The sequence below is a fragment of the Gopherus evgoodei genome, chromosome 9 (assembly GCF_007399415.2).
Source record: "Gopherus evgoodei ecotype Sinaloan lineage chromosome 9, rGopEvg1_v1.p, whole genome shotgun sequence".
NCBI lineage: Eukaryota > Metazoa > Chordata > Testudines > Testudinidae > Gopherus > Gopherus evgoodei.
In genome coordinates this window covers 8,224,843-8,242,843 of record NC_044330.1, presented here as the reverse complement: position 1 = coordinate 8,242,843, position 18,001 = coordinate 8,224,843, and the positions used below count along the sequence as shown (strand labels likewise).

The 18,001-nt window shown below is 53.6% G+C and overlaps 1 protein-coding gene across 1 annotated transcript in view; it reads right to left on the bottom strand.

Moving 5' to 3' along the window:
- The window catches only part of EEF1AKMT4 (EEF1A lysine methyltransferase 4), a 33,498-nt gene extending 15,893 nt beyond the window's left edge, over positions 1 to 17,605 (bottom strand). The window contains exons 1-2 of the mRNA XM_030575873.1: positions 17,336 to 17,605; positions 2,176 to 2,459 (exon numbers count right to left, since the gene is read on the bottom strand). Of these exons, the coding sequence (XP_030431733.1) occupies positions 2,176 to 2,459; positions 17,336 to 17,555 (504 nt within the window). The 5' untranslated portion in view covers positions 17,556 to 17,605. The remainder of the gene's footprint in view (positions 1 to 2,175; positions 2,460 to 17,335) is intronic.
- Between the last annotated feature and the right edge of the window lie 396 nt (positions 17,606 to 18,001).

Sequence of the window (18,001 nt, the reverse complement as noted above, 5' to 3'; positions counted from 1 at the left end):
GCCCCTCTGTGCCAATCTGCAGCCCCCCCTGCCATCCCAGCCCTGGGCTCCCCCCTCCCCAGCTCTGCCGGTGCCCTTCTGTGCCAATCTGCAGCCCCCCCTGCCATCCCAGCCTTGGGCTCCTCCCCCCAGCTCTGCCGATACCCCTCTGTGCCAATCTGCAGCCCCCCCTGCCATCCCAGCCTTGGGCTCCCCCCCCCAGCTCTGCCGGTGCCCCTCTGTGCTAATCTGCAGCCCCCCCTGCCATCCCAGCCTTGGGCTCCCCCCTCCCCAGCTCTGCCGGTGCCCCTCTGTGCCAATCTGCAGCCCCCCCTGCCATCCCAGCCTTGGGCTCCCCCCTCCCCAGCTCTGCCGGTGCCCCTCTGTGCCAATCTGCAGCCCCTCCTGCCATCCCAGCCTTGGGCTCCCCCCTCCCCAGCTCTGCCGGTGCCCCTCTGTGCCAATCTGCAGCTCCCCTCTGCCATCCCAGCCTTGGGCTCCCCCCCCCCCCAAGCTCTGCTGGTGCCCCTCTGTGCCAATCTGCAGCTCCCCTCTGCCGTCCCAGCCCTGGGCTCCCCCCTCCCCAGCTCTGCCGGTACCCCTCTGTGCCAATCTGCAGCCCCCCCTGCCATCCCAGCCTTGGGCTCCCCCCCAGCTCTGCCGGTGCCCCTCTGTGCCAATCTGCAGCTCCCCTCTGCCATCCCAGCCCTGGGCTCCCCCCTCCCCAGCTCTGCCGGTGCCCCTCTGTGCCAATCTGCAGCTCCCCTCTGCCGTCCCAGCCCTGGGCTCCCCCCCCAGCTCTGCCGGTGCCCCTCTGTGCCAATCTGCAGCCCCCTCTGCCATCCCTGCCCTGGGCTCTCCCCCCCCCCCAGCTCTGCCGGTGCCCCTCTGTGCCAATCTGCAGCCCCCCCTGCCATCCCAGCCCTGGGCTCCCAGCTCTACTGAAGCCACTATCTCAACCCACAGTTCCTCCCCACCTGCTTTTGCCTTCCTGGTGTTGTCTCAGAGATGCCCATCTGGCAGTTTTGTGGACCAACATCCCTGCCCTGCCAAAACCAGCTGTCACAGAGTGTGGGGAGTCCAGTCCTGCACCCCTCTTCCTGGGACCCACAGTGACTCTCAGCCAGCCAGTAAAACAGAAGGTTTATTGGACAATAGGAACACAGGTTACAACAGAGCTTGCAGGCACAGTCAGGTCCCCTCCACCGAGTCCTTCTGGGCTTTCAGGGTGCTTGGATCCTAGCTAGGATACCCTGAATTCTGCCCACACAGCCCCAAGCCCAAACTTAAACTGTTCCCGGGCAAAGGTGTTGACCTTTCCCCTCCCTTACCTAGCTCAGGTTACAGGCTCTGGTATCGTCCATCCCCTAAAGTCCTCCCCTGCTCTCCCACTCCCCACACAGACAGCCCCTACCCCATCACACCAGCCATCTCTGAAAGACCAGCAAGGAACACAAGAGCATCTCCCCTCCCCAACCTCAGGACACAGCCCTGGGGCAGAGCAAGATCACCAGTGGCCAGAGGTCTCTGGGCCAAGCCATGGACACTGTATTCTCTCCAGTGTCTCACTGCTCAGCAGTTCCCAGGAGGAAGGAGAATGGCTGGGATGTGCCCCGGTAGCTGGGGGAGATGCTGGTAGTGGAAGAGCTCCATATGGAGCGTGGGTGGGGAGGAGTCACTAGCACCCTGATTTGAGGAGAGGCAGCTCCCCCAGACCCATAGATGAGAGCATAGAATTGAGCCAAGACCTGATCTCAATGCCGCTTGGCTCCCACCTGGACAAGGGCTGGGCTGGGCCGGCCCAACTCTGCCCCTGGCTTTGGAGCAGTCAGGCAGCCGGGGCCGTTCTCCTGTGGGTGGAAGGGGTGCTCAGTCCCAGCTTTGTCACACATTCACATTGCGTGTCCACCGCGCCTGGCAAGCTTTAACACATGGGCCCCTTCACAGCCAAGCCTTTCCCAGCATGCCTGGTGGAGCTGTTGTCTGGAGACAGGGCCTTGCCCTTCGAGGGCACCTGATTGCCCATTCCGACCAAGGCCAGCCATTACCGCCAGATGCTTGCACGAGCAGGTGTCAAGGTGTCAGCACTGGGGATACAAGTCCACATCCCAGCTGGGCCCAAGTCTGGTCCTACGCTGCCCTGACTGCAGTAAGGGGATCAGAGCCTCTAACGACCTCCGAGTCCTGCCCACTCACCTCCTTCAGCACCTGGTCCAGCAGCGCTATGGTCTCAGGCGACACGTTCCAGGGGTCCATCTCTGCCACCATCATGGAATCCAGCATGCCCTTCTCCAGAACCACATCGAAGGTGCCGTCTGTGAAGGCCAAGTCCCGAGCGTCCATCACCACCCACTGCAGGCCCTGGCACTGGGCGTAGCGGGCTCGCATGCCCGCGATGCACACCGGAGAGTAGTCAATGCTGGTGACATCCGTGTAGCCAAGCTGGAACAGGTCGGAGCTCAGGGCACTGTTTCCACAGCCTGCAAAAAAGGAGGATGGCCAGGTGAGAGCCGGCCAAGGCAGATGCCCAGTTGAGAGCCAACCAATGCAGATGGGTCCATGAACTGCAGGAGTGGTTCTGTGGCCCCAAGCAGAGCCCTGGGTGTTTCACAGCTGGGGAGCAGGAGCTGGCTGTCCCAGCCAGCTCAGCTGGCTTTTAACTCTGGAACCTACAAAAGACTATTCAAATGTCAGTGTTAACTGTTTCAGTGCCAGTCATTTTAGCAGCAAGATCCAGCTGATGCACTTTTCCCACTGTAAGTGGATGCAGGGGTAGATCCTCAGACAAAGGGGCTGCCCTTTGCTGCGGTGCTAACCTAGGAGCTCAAGCCTTGGTCATACACATTATCAAGTCCAGTGGGGGACGGGAGGTTGAGACTTTCCCACTGCCCCTTCCCAGCAGCCTCCCACACCCCCTAGATTGATGAGACAATAGCACACATTCCCTGCCCCCACCCAGGTAAGCTGGGGAACGCAGAGGAGTCTGGCCTGACTGTCTGTTGTCACAGCTAATCCAGCAAACCTCAGTGATTTCCCTTCACTGCAGCTGGCACACGAGGTCCTCTCTGCAGCAAGCTCTGGGCCGGCCTCCTCACCCTGCAACGCGCTGTGGAAGAGACAGAGCACTCAGACTGACGGGGCCCTAGCCTGGGCCCAAACACTGAACAACTTGCATCCAACCTGACCAGTGAAGCTGGATACCAAAAGTAGTAGCCTCCATTTTTGTGGGGCTCACCAAAAAGGCCTGGGTGCCCCCTGCTGGCTCCACAGCCATCATTACAATATTGTCCTCTCTGGAGCCACACACAAACCACACACCTCCTGCCACAGACCCAGCGTGGGGCCTCCTGTGCCCCAAAACTCAGCTGGGGCTCCCACTCCTCCTCAGGATGGGCCTGACTAGTCTCATGCAGATAAGGGCCAGGAACAGGGAAAAAGTGGCCAGAAATTGGCGCTTGGATCGTTTAAATCTTGACTAAGGCCTGCAGACCAGCAATGCACCAGAGGGGCCAGCCCCAGTGGGAAGGAGCTGGTCTCCTCCAGTTCTGCTTTGCGACTCCAAGAGCAGTCAGTTTTGGGAAGGGAAGGGGTGTGTGTGTGGGGGGGGTCATTAACTAAGAGACAAAGCTGCACTTAATGAGAGAGTTTGCAAATTCCATTTTAATGTCATAGGCGCCGCCTCTCCCGTGCGTCCACACGCGTGGGCAGGTGTCCCTGGGCAGAGGAGCCAAAAGACTCTGCTCCATCCCACATGGCAACTGGGGACACAGATCCCAGCCCTGCTGAACTCTGTCCTCCACAGGCAGCCTGGCCAGCTTCACCGGGGACTAGAGGGGTTTGGCCAGGAACCCAACACCAGAGAACCAGGGAAGAGGGAGCCAGATTCTGCCCTGCCCCACTCCAGGTCGGGCAGATCAGAGACTCCAGTTTGGGATTTACCGGGGCCTGCACATGTCAGAGTGGTCTAGGGCAAGGAGAGCACTTGCGGCAGCACAAACACAAGAACTGGATCCTCTGGCGACATGGAAGGACTCAGCCGTCCCTGCCACACCCTGGGCTTCAGACACCAGCACTAGCAACAGGTTCTGAGTGTACTACTCACAGGGAGATGGGGCACAGGCAGGGTGTTAAAGGCAACTCCCCGCACAGCATGGTACTGCCCCCTCCCAATACCAGGCTGGGATGCAGAGAGTGCAGCTCCCCCTGCAACATAGTCCCCGCATGCCAGGTTGGGGTGCAGAGACAGTGCCTCTCCCTCAGCGATGCAGTCCACCCCACCCCCCATACCTGTCTAGGGGGCAGACACCAGGCAGCTCTCCCAGAGGCCCAGCACACACTCCCCCCCGCATGCCAGGCAGGAGTGCAGAGACAGTGCATCTCCCCCAGCAATGCAGCCCCCCCCCATACCTGTCCAGGGGGCAGACACCGGGCAGCTCTTCCAGTGGCCCAGCACCCCCCCAAATGCCAGGCAGGGGTGCAGAGATGGTGCATCCCCCAGCGGCCAAGGTCTTTACATGGTTTCTCTGGCAGCTAAGTCACAGTGCTGGGTGCAGCCAGTCGGTGGGTCCCTACACTCCTCCCAGGCTCCCTGTTCCTGCCCACCTCCACCCCCTGAGCTGTGTGGGGAGCCAACCTACCAGGGAGGGATGCGGCTGGGATTCAGAGGGCACCAGCCACTGAGCAGATTACTGCATCTTGGCACCATCTGGCAGGGCTTAACTGATATGGGGGTGGGGGAAGCATCTGTGAATTTCTAGCGCATGCGAGGCAGATCAGGGAAGGGAACGAGCTGTCCACACTCCCAAGGGAGCTCCCTGAAAAGGCATCTGGGACAGCCAAGGCTTGGCCAAGCACCCTCAGGCCTGGGGCTGGGACAGCTCCCGAGCCAAACCTCATGCAGGGGTGGCAGCTAGGCCACGGCAGGTACATCTCTGGGTGTCTCCCCAACATAGAACCCCCCCACCCAAGGCTCCCTGCCTGCTCCAGACCGGGTGAGGCATTCCCTTTCCTACTCCAGCTGGGGTCTGGCCTAGCACACTCAGCCCCACCACCAGGTTTGGCCTCAGCCCCCACCCCACACCTGTGGGCTCCCCTCCTACCTTTCCTGAGAAGCCCTCAGCCCCAGGGGGATTTGGCTGCTATTAATCACAGATCGCATAGATTGATCCTGTTAAGGGATCACACGATTAGACCCGGTTAATCTGAACCTGCTCGGAAACTCGGGGAAAACTCCGGATTAAGGAGGCAGCAGGTTAAAAGCTGCAACAGCAGCCAGATCAGAGATGGATAAAGCACCAGGTGGAATTAAATGAAGCTTTGACTCCTCTCCTTCCCACTAAATCTCCTAGATGGACTTCCCTTGCAGCCTGCTGGGGGATCTGGTTAATTCGCAGGAGAAGCACTGTGCTCCGGACAGCGAGGGGCAGGATGCAGTGGGCATTGTCCAGTTCCCCCCTCCCCCACCATCACCCCCAAAGGCTTTACAAACCAAGACACAAACACGTCTTGTCACTCCTGGTGAGCATGTTTATAAGAACAGGAGCTGCCACACTGGGTCAGACCACAGGCCATCTTGTCCTGCTTCTTATCTCCATCCACAGCCAGTATCAGAGCTGCAGCGGGAACTGTACAGAATAGGGAAATTATGGAGGGATCTAGGTCTTCCCCTCCTGGTAGTCAGAGCTTTAGGGGGGGCCCTGAGCATTGGGTGGCAACCCTGAACTGTGGCTAGTAGCCATTGATGGGCCTATCCTCCATGAACTAGTCTAGGTTTTTTGAACCCAGTTCTACTGTTGGCCTTCACAAAATCCCCTGGCAAGGAGTTCCAAAGGTGAACACTGCATTGCTTCCCCAGGCAGAGACATGGATTGGCCAAAATGACCAGGTTCCCCACCCTAGGCGAGGCTGCGCTCTCTGTTCTTGGACAGCAAGGCCAGAAGGGAATCACCTCCGGCCACCTTCCTGCAGAGAGACTGGCCATAGAGTGCACCCAGCACTCCCCATACCCAACCCACCCACTCATCTCTTCTAGACAGAGACACCTGGTCTTGGGGCAAATCCCCCCCCCGCCCCCATTCCTCATTGGCTACACCCCCCTGGGTAGGAAGTGCCGACCAAAGCCAGACTGCTGATACAATATTGTGACAGGCAGCAGCAAAGTGTCAGTCTTTTCTTGTGCTCCCCCATCTATCCATGTCCTCTCATCTTATCCTTAAATCGAAAGCTCTTTGGGGCAGGGCCCATTGTTTGAACAGCTGCTATTGCCACAGAGGCTTGGTGTAAGACCAGGGCTCTGAGGTGCTGGGGTTAGAAAAATAAGAATGCGTTGGAAATTCATGCCCAGATGCCAGGGCTGGGCTTTAAAAAACATTCAACCATCCCGCCCTGTGCATTGTCATGCAATGTGGGTCACCCCCTCTGCCATGCAACTGCCTTCACCAGGGAAAATCTGGGGTGTTCCTGGTTCTAGCCTCCTCCAAGCTCTGTGCTTTGTACTCCTCTCAAACAGATAGTTAAGGGTTCATGTCTCTTTTGCCCGTAAAGTGTTAAGAGGCTCAGTAAACCTGGCTGACAGCTGACCAGAGGACCAATAGGAGGACAAGATACTTGCAAATCTTGGTGGAGGGAAGTCTTTGTTTGTGCTTTTTTTGTTTGTTTGTTTTTGGGGGGGGGGGTTGTTTGCTCTTGGGACTAAGAAGAACCAGACACACACCCAGGCTCTCCAAATCTTTCTGAATCAGTCTTTCATGTTTCAAAATTGTAAGTAATAGCCAGGCAAGGCGGATTAGTCTTATTTTTGTTTTCTCAACTTGTAAATGTTTCTTTTGCTGGAAGGATTTTTACCTCTGTTTGCTATAACTCTGAACCTGAGGCTAGAAGGGGTTTCCCCTGGGCTATATAAATCTAAGTACTCTGTAAAGCATTTTCCACTCTAATTTTACAGAAATAATTTTTACCTTTTCTTTCTTTAATTAAAAGCTTTCTTTTTAAGAACCTGATTGATTTTTCCTTGTTTTAAGATCCAAGGGAATAGGACCTGAACTCACCAGGGATTGGTGGGGGAAAAAGGAAGGGGGGATGGTTAATTCCTCCTTGTTTTAAGATCCAAGCGGTTTGGATCTGTGTTATCCAGGGAAGGTTTTGGGGGAACAGAAAGTGTGCCAGACACTAAATTCTGGCTGGTGGCGGTGTACCAGATCTAAGCTAGTAATTAAGCTTAGAAGTGTTCATGCAGGTCCCCACATTTGCACTCTAAAGTTCAAAGTGGGGAAAGAAACCTTGACAACTCCAGACTAGCAGACACTGTGTTAGCCAAGACCCCCTGGCTTCTCAGCCCTTTGTCCAGGTGTCCTAACAGCTCCTTGTTGTTAACGGGATCAAGCCAAGGTTTCCACCCAGATCAGTTATCAGCCAAAGAATCCCTCCAGAGCCCTCGTCCATCGTTTGTGAGGGGCCTTGTTGGGTGAGACGTGTTCTGGTCAGAGCCCCTGTGACCATCTCAACAGCTGGCCCAAGCACCACCAGGGGTGGCTGGGAAGCTGGGACATCAGTCGTCCCTCTTCCGCCAGGCCCACGGCAATTGTGGGAGAGTTCGACGTTCACAGAAGGAGTCAGCTGTTTGCTGTGTCAGGTTCAGTCATGCCCCAGACATCCCTGAGTCACAAGCCTGCAACGGCTGCCCCCCCACTCAGGTCTCACCTCCTGCACTGCCCAGGCAAGCAGCACAGACCCCCTTGCTAGGCATTCCCAGCACCCGAGCCCCGATGCTCTGTGGGTCGCTGCTCAGCTAGTCAGTAGATCACCCCCACTACTGGGTCATTTCTCAAGTGCCCAGGCATCCTGCATGAAGGGGTGAGCTACTGAGGTGCCGTCTTCTCCATTTGGAAGGAGTCACAGCACATTGTGCCGGGGGCTCTTGCAAACCCCACAAGCTGGGCCATAGCCGGACATCACATTTCAACTTAAGTGCTGCCGGCACTTGGATGCTCATGAATGAGGAGGTCCCTTTAATTGGAAGAAGCTGCAGCTCCACCACTCCCCAGTCAAAGCCAAGGGCTGCTGGAAACTGGTTTTCACTACCACAGAACAATTCCAGCGCTGTGCTGAGGCCAGTGCTCTGCCTGAGCCACCACAGAGAACCAGACGTCCCGAAGGCGCATCCTCGCCATAGGCACTGCAGGTCACCAACGTTCTCCTCCCATTAGCCTCTCAGCTCCCCAAAGGCCAACTGAGGTTTCATAGATCCCCCCGAAGCATCGCGTTCGGTCTAGATGTGAGATATGGGCCAGGCTGATTCCCTCAGGGTCTGTCTACACTACAATGAAACAGCCGCAACCAATCTGTGTCAGCTGATTTGAGCTGGGGCTATAAAACTGCAGTGTGGACACTGGGCCTTGGGCTGTAGCCCAGGCACTGGGACCCCATGAGGCAGGAGGATCCCGGTCTACACTGCAATTTTATAACCCTGTGAGCTCGTCAGCCAGCACGGGCTGGCCACGGCTGTTTTCACTGCAGTATAGATGGATCTTCAAATATTTTATTGCCCAGAACAAAAGGCACCGGCAACAGCCCTGGATACCCTCCCTCAATGCAGTTAGCACACAGGGATTGTCAGCAAATTCACCTGCCAAGGTGAGGGACATGCAGCATAAACTGACATGCAACTCCACGATACGCAGACAGCGCGTGCCAGCCGGCTCCTCCATGGCTGTTCTCCGGTCCCAAGCCCCCGGCTCACAGCGGGTTGTCGCAAGCAAGGACCGTGCTCTCAGTCAAAGCCCTTTCAGGCCTGTCCACACTGCAGTGCAAGCCCAGGGTTAGCAGAACTTGACCTAGCAGAGCCTGGGCTTGAGCATCTAAACACGTTTGCAACCCCAGGTTAGGAAGGATTGAACCTGGGTCCGCACCTGGGGCTCCAGCATCGACACTGCATTTTGCAGGCCTGAGTCCAACTCCCACAACTGAGACTTCCCAGCACCACCCCAGAATGCACCACCTTTAGCCCTTGGTCCGTGATGCAGCGCGGGAAAACTTTACTGTCCAAACCTGACTCTCCAGAAGACACGGAAGGCCGGCCCATGGGTTTTTTAAGTAGACCCCCAGAGCATGAGTTCAGTGTGGCTGCATCTACACTGTAAAAAAAAAAAAAAAAAAAAAAAAGGGCTTGAAACCCAGGACCTAGTTTGAGTCAGGCGCAAATCCTCCACCCTTGTGGGGTCCTGGGACCCTGGATTGGTGCATGTAAATGGAAGGGGGGTTAGGTTTGAGCCACAGTTCAAACCCTGGGCTCACGCTGCCATGTAGACGTACTCTTGAGGGGCCACAGGAATTCTTCCCACTTGGAGGGGAGACAGTTCTTCAGCTGCCACCAGAAAACGCCCTGATTGTTACTGCACAGAAGCCTCTGGATGGGAATCCAGAGCTCACCTTTCCCAGCACTTTGCTCTTCCACTGTCCTTGTCACCCGTGGAGCTCCAAGCCCTTCACAAAGGAGGCCAGTATCGTTTCCAGTGGGGGAGAAAATGGGGGGAGAGTCACTGAAGTGTCGCAAGCCCTTAGCTCCATCTTCCACCCTCATCACCCAGGAAGGTGGGGAGGTTTTCGATGCTCTCTCTGGTCCATCCCACTGGAGCAGTGGAGGAGGGACGGCCCCATATAAAGCCAGACCGATGGGTGTCTCACAGCTCAGCCTGGTGCTGGTCTGCTCCAAATACCAGGGCTCTAGGAAGTGCAGGGAGGTGCCCCCAAGGGAGTGCCTGGCCCTGGCCTTCATCCTGTCACCGCAGAGAAGTGGGGGGTGGGGGGGGATGACAATTGAAGTGGGGTGAGCTGGGAGCCAACATTCTCAAAGGCCTGAGAAGAGACTCTGGAGGAGGCTGGAGCCCCAAGCTGCTAGGGGTGGTGCTGGACACCTCTCCCAAAGGAGGAAGATGGTGGGAACTGCAGCAGATCCTGAGCACGTTGGGGGGAAGGTGGGGGACAGGACACTACAGGACAGATTGGGGACCAGCCCTGGGTAAGTGATCCTAGGCTGGGGAGACCCATCTCTCATACTGGGCTTCAGGGCCTCTGCAAAACCCCATTTCCTCCCTTGAGCACAGAGCACACAAGGGAGAGGCGCTGCTCAGTCCCAGCCCTGCCTGGAGTAACCTCAGACCTCACCAGCAACAGGAGACAGCTCCCACACAGCCCAGGACAGGGTGGCACCAGCCCAGGCGGATCCCCACCCATGAAGAGCAATCCCAGCCCGGCTTGGGCTACGTGAGCCTTCAGATCCCCGCTGCCAGGCCCTGCTCACATCAGGCACAGGATCCGCAGCTCTAGCCGAGGGGGCCACAAGGGCACTGAACTCCTTCCCATGGATGTTCCCATTCTGCATGGCGTGGGTGGAGTCAGAACTCCTGGGTTCTCTCTCATTTCCTCAGTTCTCCCCATGGGCTCTGGGGCCCACTGCAGGCGGAGGAGCAGCGTGAGCTCTTCTGATGCAGCAAGGCCTCAGAGGAGAGCAGAGGGGTGACCGCGAAGCCCGGCTGAGGATCTCAGGCAGAAACTCCCAGGCATCCCCACAGCTCTTGGGTACAACAGACAGGGGTGCAGGAATCTCATTAGCAAAGCATGCCGGGAAAGAGCAGCGGGTTTTCCCCAGAGATGCCCAAGGGGAGGCAGGGAAGAGGGGCCAGAGACCGAGGAGGAGACGCTGCACAAGGAGGCCAGCAGAGGGATCACAATCCCAGACACCCCCAGCAGAGCAGTGGGTCCCCCCAGAGTGGGTTTGCAGAGCAGCCCCCAGAAGGGCTTGGAGCCCCCAAACACAGACCCACTGCTGCAGTGAGCCCAGCAGGCTTTGCCCTGGGATGCAGCCCTGGCCCTAGGCCAGCTCACAGGGGCAGCCCCAAGAGCCCAGGGCCTCCCCCACCCTGAGTTCTGCACTCGCCCACAGCAGGGCTTGGAAGTGAGTCTGGCAGCGTCCAGCACCCTCAATGCTGCTTGAAATGGCCATGCTGCCCCCTGGTGGCGCTTGGGAGAAACTGGCAGGTACCATACTAGTTTTGTAGCGCAGTGGTCTCCAAAGTGGGGTGCGCAAGAGGATTCTTTGGGGTGTGCAGCACTTCAGGCAGCTTTTTATTTATTTATTTTTGCTCTGAAGGCATCTCAGTGCCTTTTTATTTTTATTTTTTTTTGGCTTGGGGCGGCAAAAATGGCGTGGCAGGGGGTGCGTGCTCAAAATTTTTTTATTTTTTTTTTTCTGATAGGGGCGTGCGATCAAAAAAGTTTGGAGACCACTGTTCTAGAGGTTACCTCTGCAGCAGAAATTCGGGGTCTCCAATGCATCCTCTGCTGCCAAGGTCACCCTGGAATAAGGGGGCCCTTGATGGCCTCGCAGACGGATATGGTGTACACACACAGGCTGCAGCTCTATGATCTATGGAACGGGTTGCTCAGGCTGCAGGCCAGAGGCCTGCTTCCTCCATCAAGTCTTGGGGGGACAGGGGAATAAGGGGTGGGCTGGCACATATGGACATCACCTTGGAGGGATAAGCTACGCAAGCCGAGCTGGCACCTTATAGTCCCTCTGCTCCACAAACAGCTTCCTCCCTGGGACAAGGATCTGTGCTAGCCCCAGACCTTTCACTCGCCCTGCTGGGCCAGTGGCCAGGCTCAGGACCTGCCTAGCACCGACAATGGACATCAGCAATAAGTGCGGCTGAACCAGAGCTGGGCAAGGCATGTCCTTGGTTACACCTGCAGCCACACCACCCTCCTGCACACATTACTGACACCCACGGGCAGCAAGGGGCATTTCCTGTAGCATAGATCAGGCTAATTATGTGCCTGCAGTGACTGACTAGCCAGATAGAGCAGGGGCTGTGGAAAACCCAAGAATAGGGGGGTGGGGAGAGTTAGAACACACCCACACCCAACACCATTTCAGGACATGTAGCAATACAGGCCACAATAGCTCTATGTGAGCTATGGTTTTAAATTGAGTTTGGATCTTAGCATGAGTGACAGGCCCAAAGCATGTGACCAAAAAGAGAAATGGTGAGAAACAAGGACTGTGTGTTAAATGCATAGGGACCCTTTGGAATAGCAGCATTCCCTTGTTTAGACCTGTTGCTTAGCCCAAACCTTAAAGAAAAACAGTTAATTGGGTACCAGGTGCAGTGAATAAATTGGATAGAAATGCTTAGTGCAGTAGTCAGGGACAAAATATGATAGAGAGAGAAGGGAAAAAAACCTTGACGAGCAGAGTGCAGCCCTAAACTGCTTCAATTGCCTTTAGCTAAGGTCCAACCACCAGCAAAGACATCGCTTGTTTGTTAGCAAGCTCTTCGAGCAGTCAGAACTTTTCCTTACCCCTCTGGCGGAAGATGTCTCCTGGGCCTGACCTGGTTGGCGTAGTCGGGTGGACGCTGATCACTGTATTGTATGTATCAGAGAGGCTAACAGAGGAGCTTTGCGAGGAACTTCTCCAGGCGAAGGAAGAGCGATTACATGACCCTTGGGGTAAGTTTGTGAGAGTGTGTGTTGTGCTTGCTGCTCGACTGAAATATACCATGTGGTCTGGTTGTTTGGGGGACCATGTGTTGACTGGTTGGGTGCTGAGCCTAGCAGCCTGCTAGGCAAAGCCGAGAGCTTAATGAAGCTTTTGGAACAGGAGCGGCTAACAGGAGTTTTGTGAGGTAGTTTAGAGGGAGAGTGGGGGGCTACAAACACTAACATTCCTTAAACTTAGGCCAAAAGACACCCCCTGATGAAAACAAAGCAACGAGCTGCGAGAGTAAAAAAAGAGGATGAAGGCAGGAGTCCAGCAACAGAGTGGGGATTACCTAGTTTAGTGCACCCAATGCAGCATGTAGGATCACCCGCCCTATGGGCTGGTGGCATGTGTGTGCATTCGGTGCAAGGAGGGAGGTCCTGGCCCTCAGAGCCCGTGTACGGGCTTTGGAGACCAGGGTGGCTGAGCTGGAGGAGCTGAGGGAGACAGAGAGGTACATAGATGAGACTTTCTGGGACACAGTACAACGGTCCCGCCCCTGGTCTGACAGGCTCTGTGCTACTGAGGAGGATGAAGGCCTCAGGGAAGGAGAACATCCAGCTGGAGCAGAGGGAACCAATCCCATAATCGGGACCTTCCTTCCAGATGTTGTGGTATCTTCTCGCACTGATTTATTAATTAAAAACAGACTTTTTAATAAAAAGCTTTTTGAAGAAAACAACCAAAAGATAGTTTTAATTAAGATACATCTTTGCGTTATAATGTCTCATATAATGGAATAGGGATTATAAATTCTAATTCTATAGTGCGAGACAATATATTCACGGATTAGGGACCCAATCTCATGGGGTTCCAGGGGCTTCTGCATAGATTATTTGGGTTAATCTTTCTACCTACCCAATGGGACTCAGGGCTCAGTCTAGAAGATACCATCAGAGATGCTTAGGTTTTGCAGTTCTCAGACTGGATTGGTCTCCACAGAGGTAACAGGCTTGTTAACAGCAAATATGTTTTTAAATAAATAAATATATAGGGGTGAGAATAACAGACCTCAACCCTATTGTCCCTCTGCACATTTGTGTACATAGAGTCAATCCCTTACCTCTCTCTAAAAGGAAAAGCACCAAGTTTCAAAGAGTTAAATAAACTGAAGATTATTTGGAGCTGACTAGATCTGGACAGGAGAAGAAGTCTGGAGATAAATGTGAGAAGTGAGGGACACATGCTTTTTTGTGAAAATATTACGTTTGCTGTTGAAGAAAAAAAAACCCAGAATACTTAATGTTGTTGTTTTAGTTAAATAAAACAATTTAAAATGTCTGGTGATGTTCGCCTCCAAATACAGCCTGGCAAGAAAATCCTCCAAATATTAATTGGAGATTATTCACCTCCCAATGACATCATAAATACCTGCTTCAATTATCTTTGGTAAATGAAATAACCGATCATTCATCTTCTGATACAGCTGTAAAACTAATCTGAAAAGTTTTCAAAAGAAATCACTGTTTAAAAATGTATAGTGTGTACCTTCTAAAAATGAAACCTACATCTATCTCTGAGTTGTGAAGAACATATATTAAGGTTATACCAACCAACAAGAATGCACTTTTATGTAGAAAACCATGATTAAAATGGAGTCTTCCTGATGAGTGATTTAAATCAAGTCCACCCTGGAGACGACTAAGGGAGGATATGATAAAGGTCTATAAAATCCATGACTGGTGTGGAAAAAGTAAATAAAGAAGTGTTATTTACTCCATTCCATAACACAATAACTAGGGGTCACCAAATGAAATAGGCAGCAGGTTTAACAGACAAAAGGAAGTATTTCTTCACACAATGCACAGTCAACCTTTGGAACTTATTGCCAGAGGATGTTGTGAAGGCCAAGACTATAACAGGGTTCAATAAAGAGCTAGATAAGTTCATGGAGAACAGGTCCATCAATGGCTATCAGCCAGGATGGGCAGGGATGGTGTCCCTAGACTCTGTTTGCCAGAAGCTGGGAATGGGCGACAGGGGATGGATCACTTTATGGTGACCTGTTCTGTTCATTCTCTTTGGGGCACCTGGGATCAGCTACAGTCGGAGGATAGGATACTGGGCTGGATAGACCTTTGATCTGACCAAGTCTGGCCGTTCTTATGTTGCTGGTGGTAGAATACAAGGGTCAATCTACTTATGTTGATATTTTGGATGTAACCAGCGCCAAGTGGCCTTTGGACTAATAAAAGGAATGCTTGTGTGGAAACTGAGTTGTGGTAAAACCTTAATAAATTTACCAGGGAAATTTCCAATAGGCTGCAGGGGGCCAGCTCTCAGGAGCTAACCAGAGCGGGAGGCACATTTGCGGCAGTAGTGGGCACTCTCCTCTCTGGGTCGGTGAGGAGGCATAGTGGAGTTTTGCACTACGTTCACTACAACCCCTCTCAGAAGCAGCCAGTTACTGCCCCAGAGCAAGGGAAAGACCAATCCACATTCTCCCCTGCCCACCCTGCAGCACTCAGCCCCAGAAAGGCCACATTCAAGGACCACTGACTCAGAGACCTTCCCACACAGCCCAGGCAGAGGTCACCGCACACAGCCCAGGCCTTCCGCACAGCTGCTGGGAGGGAATCCAGATGAAACCTGCCATTGATCCTGTGCCCCCAGGCCCTTGGTGCAGCTGCCGCCCATCCTGGACAACAACAGCTGCTCCCTCTCCAGTACCTTCCCCTTCCACGCCTTGAAATGCCCAGCCCAGGGTGGAGATGTGCATGGGGTAAAGGGATGATGCTCTGCTCAGGCTCCCCATACAATCCCAGTCACTGGATTTCTCTACTGCAATGATCAGCAATGAAACAGTTAACAACATTAAGACTCAATACATCGTTAGGCTCCAGAGAGAACAATCCTGGAGATGAGAGGGGGCAGGTCAGGGATCTCAGAGCTTTCCTTCTGAACTACCAGCAGGCTCAGGTAGATGAGGCTACCCCTGTGCCAGGTTCTCAAGGCCACTTCCCAGGAAGATGGTTAGAAGCATGTGGTACAACAGTGAAAGACTCAACAGTTGAAAAAGTGAAGAATTCTCTCACCACATTCAAAATATTTGCATACGTGGCTGATGAATGCACCGATGCAAATGGGCAGCAAGTCATTGTGTGCGTTATCTTGATGTCAGGGGTAGGCCAATAGATGCATTTCTAGATGACACATCGGTTGCATCTGTGACAACCCACATGTTAGAGTTAAAAGCTTGTCAATTCGACCCCAAACAGATGGCTGCTTGTGCCTCTGATGGAGCTGCAAAGTTCTCTGGAAGACATGGTGGAGTACAAGCTTTGCTCAGAGAAAAGTGTAACCCTAATCTCTCCTATACACACTGTAGAGGCCATCTACTCCACCTAGTGCTAGTACAAGCTGCAGACACTTCAAAAAGACATTTAAAAAGCTACACATTTAATGTCTTCATTATATTCTTTTTTCAGCAAGAGTCCAAAAAGACTAAATATCTTGGAAATATATAGAAGATACACTGGGACTGAAGTTCAAATTAGTCCAACCTGGGAAAACCCTCTGGCTTTCTCATGAGCAATTGATCCTTGGCTGTTGTCTTAAAATTACTCCAGCCATTATTATTACTGGCTTTGGAAATTATCTACCAAGATGGGATGGATCTAAGTAGTCAGGCTGGTGGATTACTTCTGCTACTAAATTCAGAGAAGACTATTGCCATTCTCTCTCTCTTGTAAGTCTACTGTTGAAACCACTTGGGTCATTAAACAATGCCATCCAGGCATCTGCTACAACAGCAGTAAACCTTTGTCCAGCAACAGAAGCTACATGTGGATCAGAGAGCTATCCATTGAAAAAAATACTGGAAGAAGCAAGTTTTTCAGTCCAGAAGTTGACTAATGAAGACATTTATATTGAATCCTTAAGTGAAGAAGACAAGAAGTGTTTGCTAAGACACTGAAAAAAGTACACAGTCTTGATTCTTAAAAATCTACAACAGCGACTTCTAGATTCTACTCAACCTCTATGTAGCTTTTACAGATCCCTGTCCTGTAAAAACACAACAGTTGAGTGGAGCGAGGCACTACCAGCAATGGGGCTGCCAGGTGCTCAGGACAGACTAGAGAATTTGAACACAGAGTGGAATATCATACAACCAACGAATGAAGATTTGGCTTCAACTTCTTTTTTTATCATCACTAGTGGCTCGATCCGATCTTTGTTTTCCGTTTCCTGGGATGAAAGAAGTAGGAATTCATCTCTCGCTACTCCCAGTCACAAGAGCTACAGCTGAGCGTTCTTTTTCATCATTGAACAGAACTTTGTGTTCTGAAAGAAGTCGCCTTCTGCCTGATCATGTGAATGGACTAATAAGCATATCAATTGAAGGAATGGACGTACCAGACACACGAGAAGCCACCAAAGATGACCACATCGCATTCGAGAAGTTAACAGAGCTGTGCAAAATTATAACAAGAAACCAAGAAGGATTTAGACGTTGTGCTTCGTAGAAGCCTTGAGTAGCCAACTTTACTTTGTGTGATGATTGTAAAACATGAGTTAAATCTAATAAAATGGTCCTGAAATATTTTTCAGTTTTTACTATGGTACCACAAGCCCACCTTCACCCTCACAGTCACACCCCTATCGAACCACCCCCCAACCCCCATTTCAATTTCTGGAGAAAACGCTGCTAGTGCTGGATAGTGGAAACACATGTCATCCCACACGGGGACCCCCATCACAAGGCCACCAAAAAGACCCAGCCCCGTAGGGGAAAAAGAGGATAGAGCCCAGGGTGCCCTTAACCCAACACCAGGCTCCGGTGAGGCTAAGGGGGATTCCCCAGGGGGTTTCACTTACCCAACACCAGGATCCGGTCCCCCGGGCGCAGCTCCGCCTCCAGCTGCTCGCGGAAGCAGGATAAGCCCCCAAACCACTCAGCCGGAGCAGCCCCCACTTCCCGGTACCGCGAGTCCCAGAAGCACCGGTCCCGGTACCGGACGTTAGAGTCCGGCAGCTGCGGAAGGTCCATACTCCCGGACCCAGCGGCGCCGTGGTGCCTATATGAGGGCGGGGCCATCGATAACGGGGCGTGGCCGACCCGCAACTTGTCGCTGAAACCGAACCTGCCGCCTGCCACGTGTTTCCCCACAAACCACGTGGAACTTCCGGGCCGGGTTTGGTGCAACGCCGAAAACATTCCGTCCGAAAACTATCCCCCCCAGTGGGCGGGACAGAACTCCGTGTGCCGACTCCCAGGGCATGCAAGGAGGAGGAGGAGATGTTTCCCCATGGGGACCCCTTCCAGAGCCCCCCTCCTTGCTGCCCCCCCCGTTTCCTATGTCACCATCCCCGGCCCTTCTGTCACCCCCCTGCTCTACTTAGCCCACCCCCTGACGCCGGGGTCAGGCCAGGGGCACTGATTAATCGTTAATCAGGCCACAGCTAACAGGATCCCAGCCCAGATCCTCGGGGTCGGGGATGGGGCAGGACACCTGTTGATACAGGGACCCCCCTCACACCGCA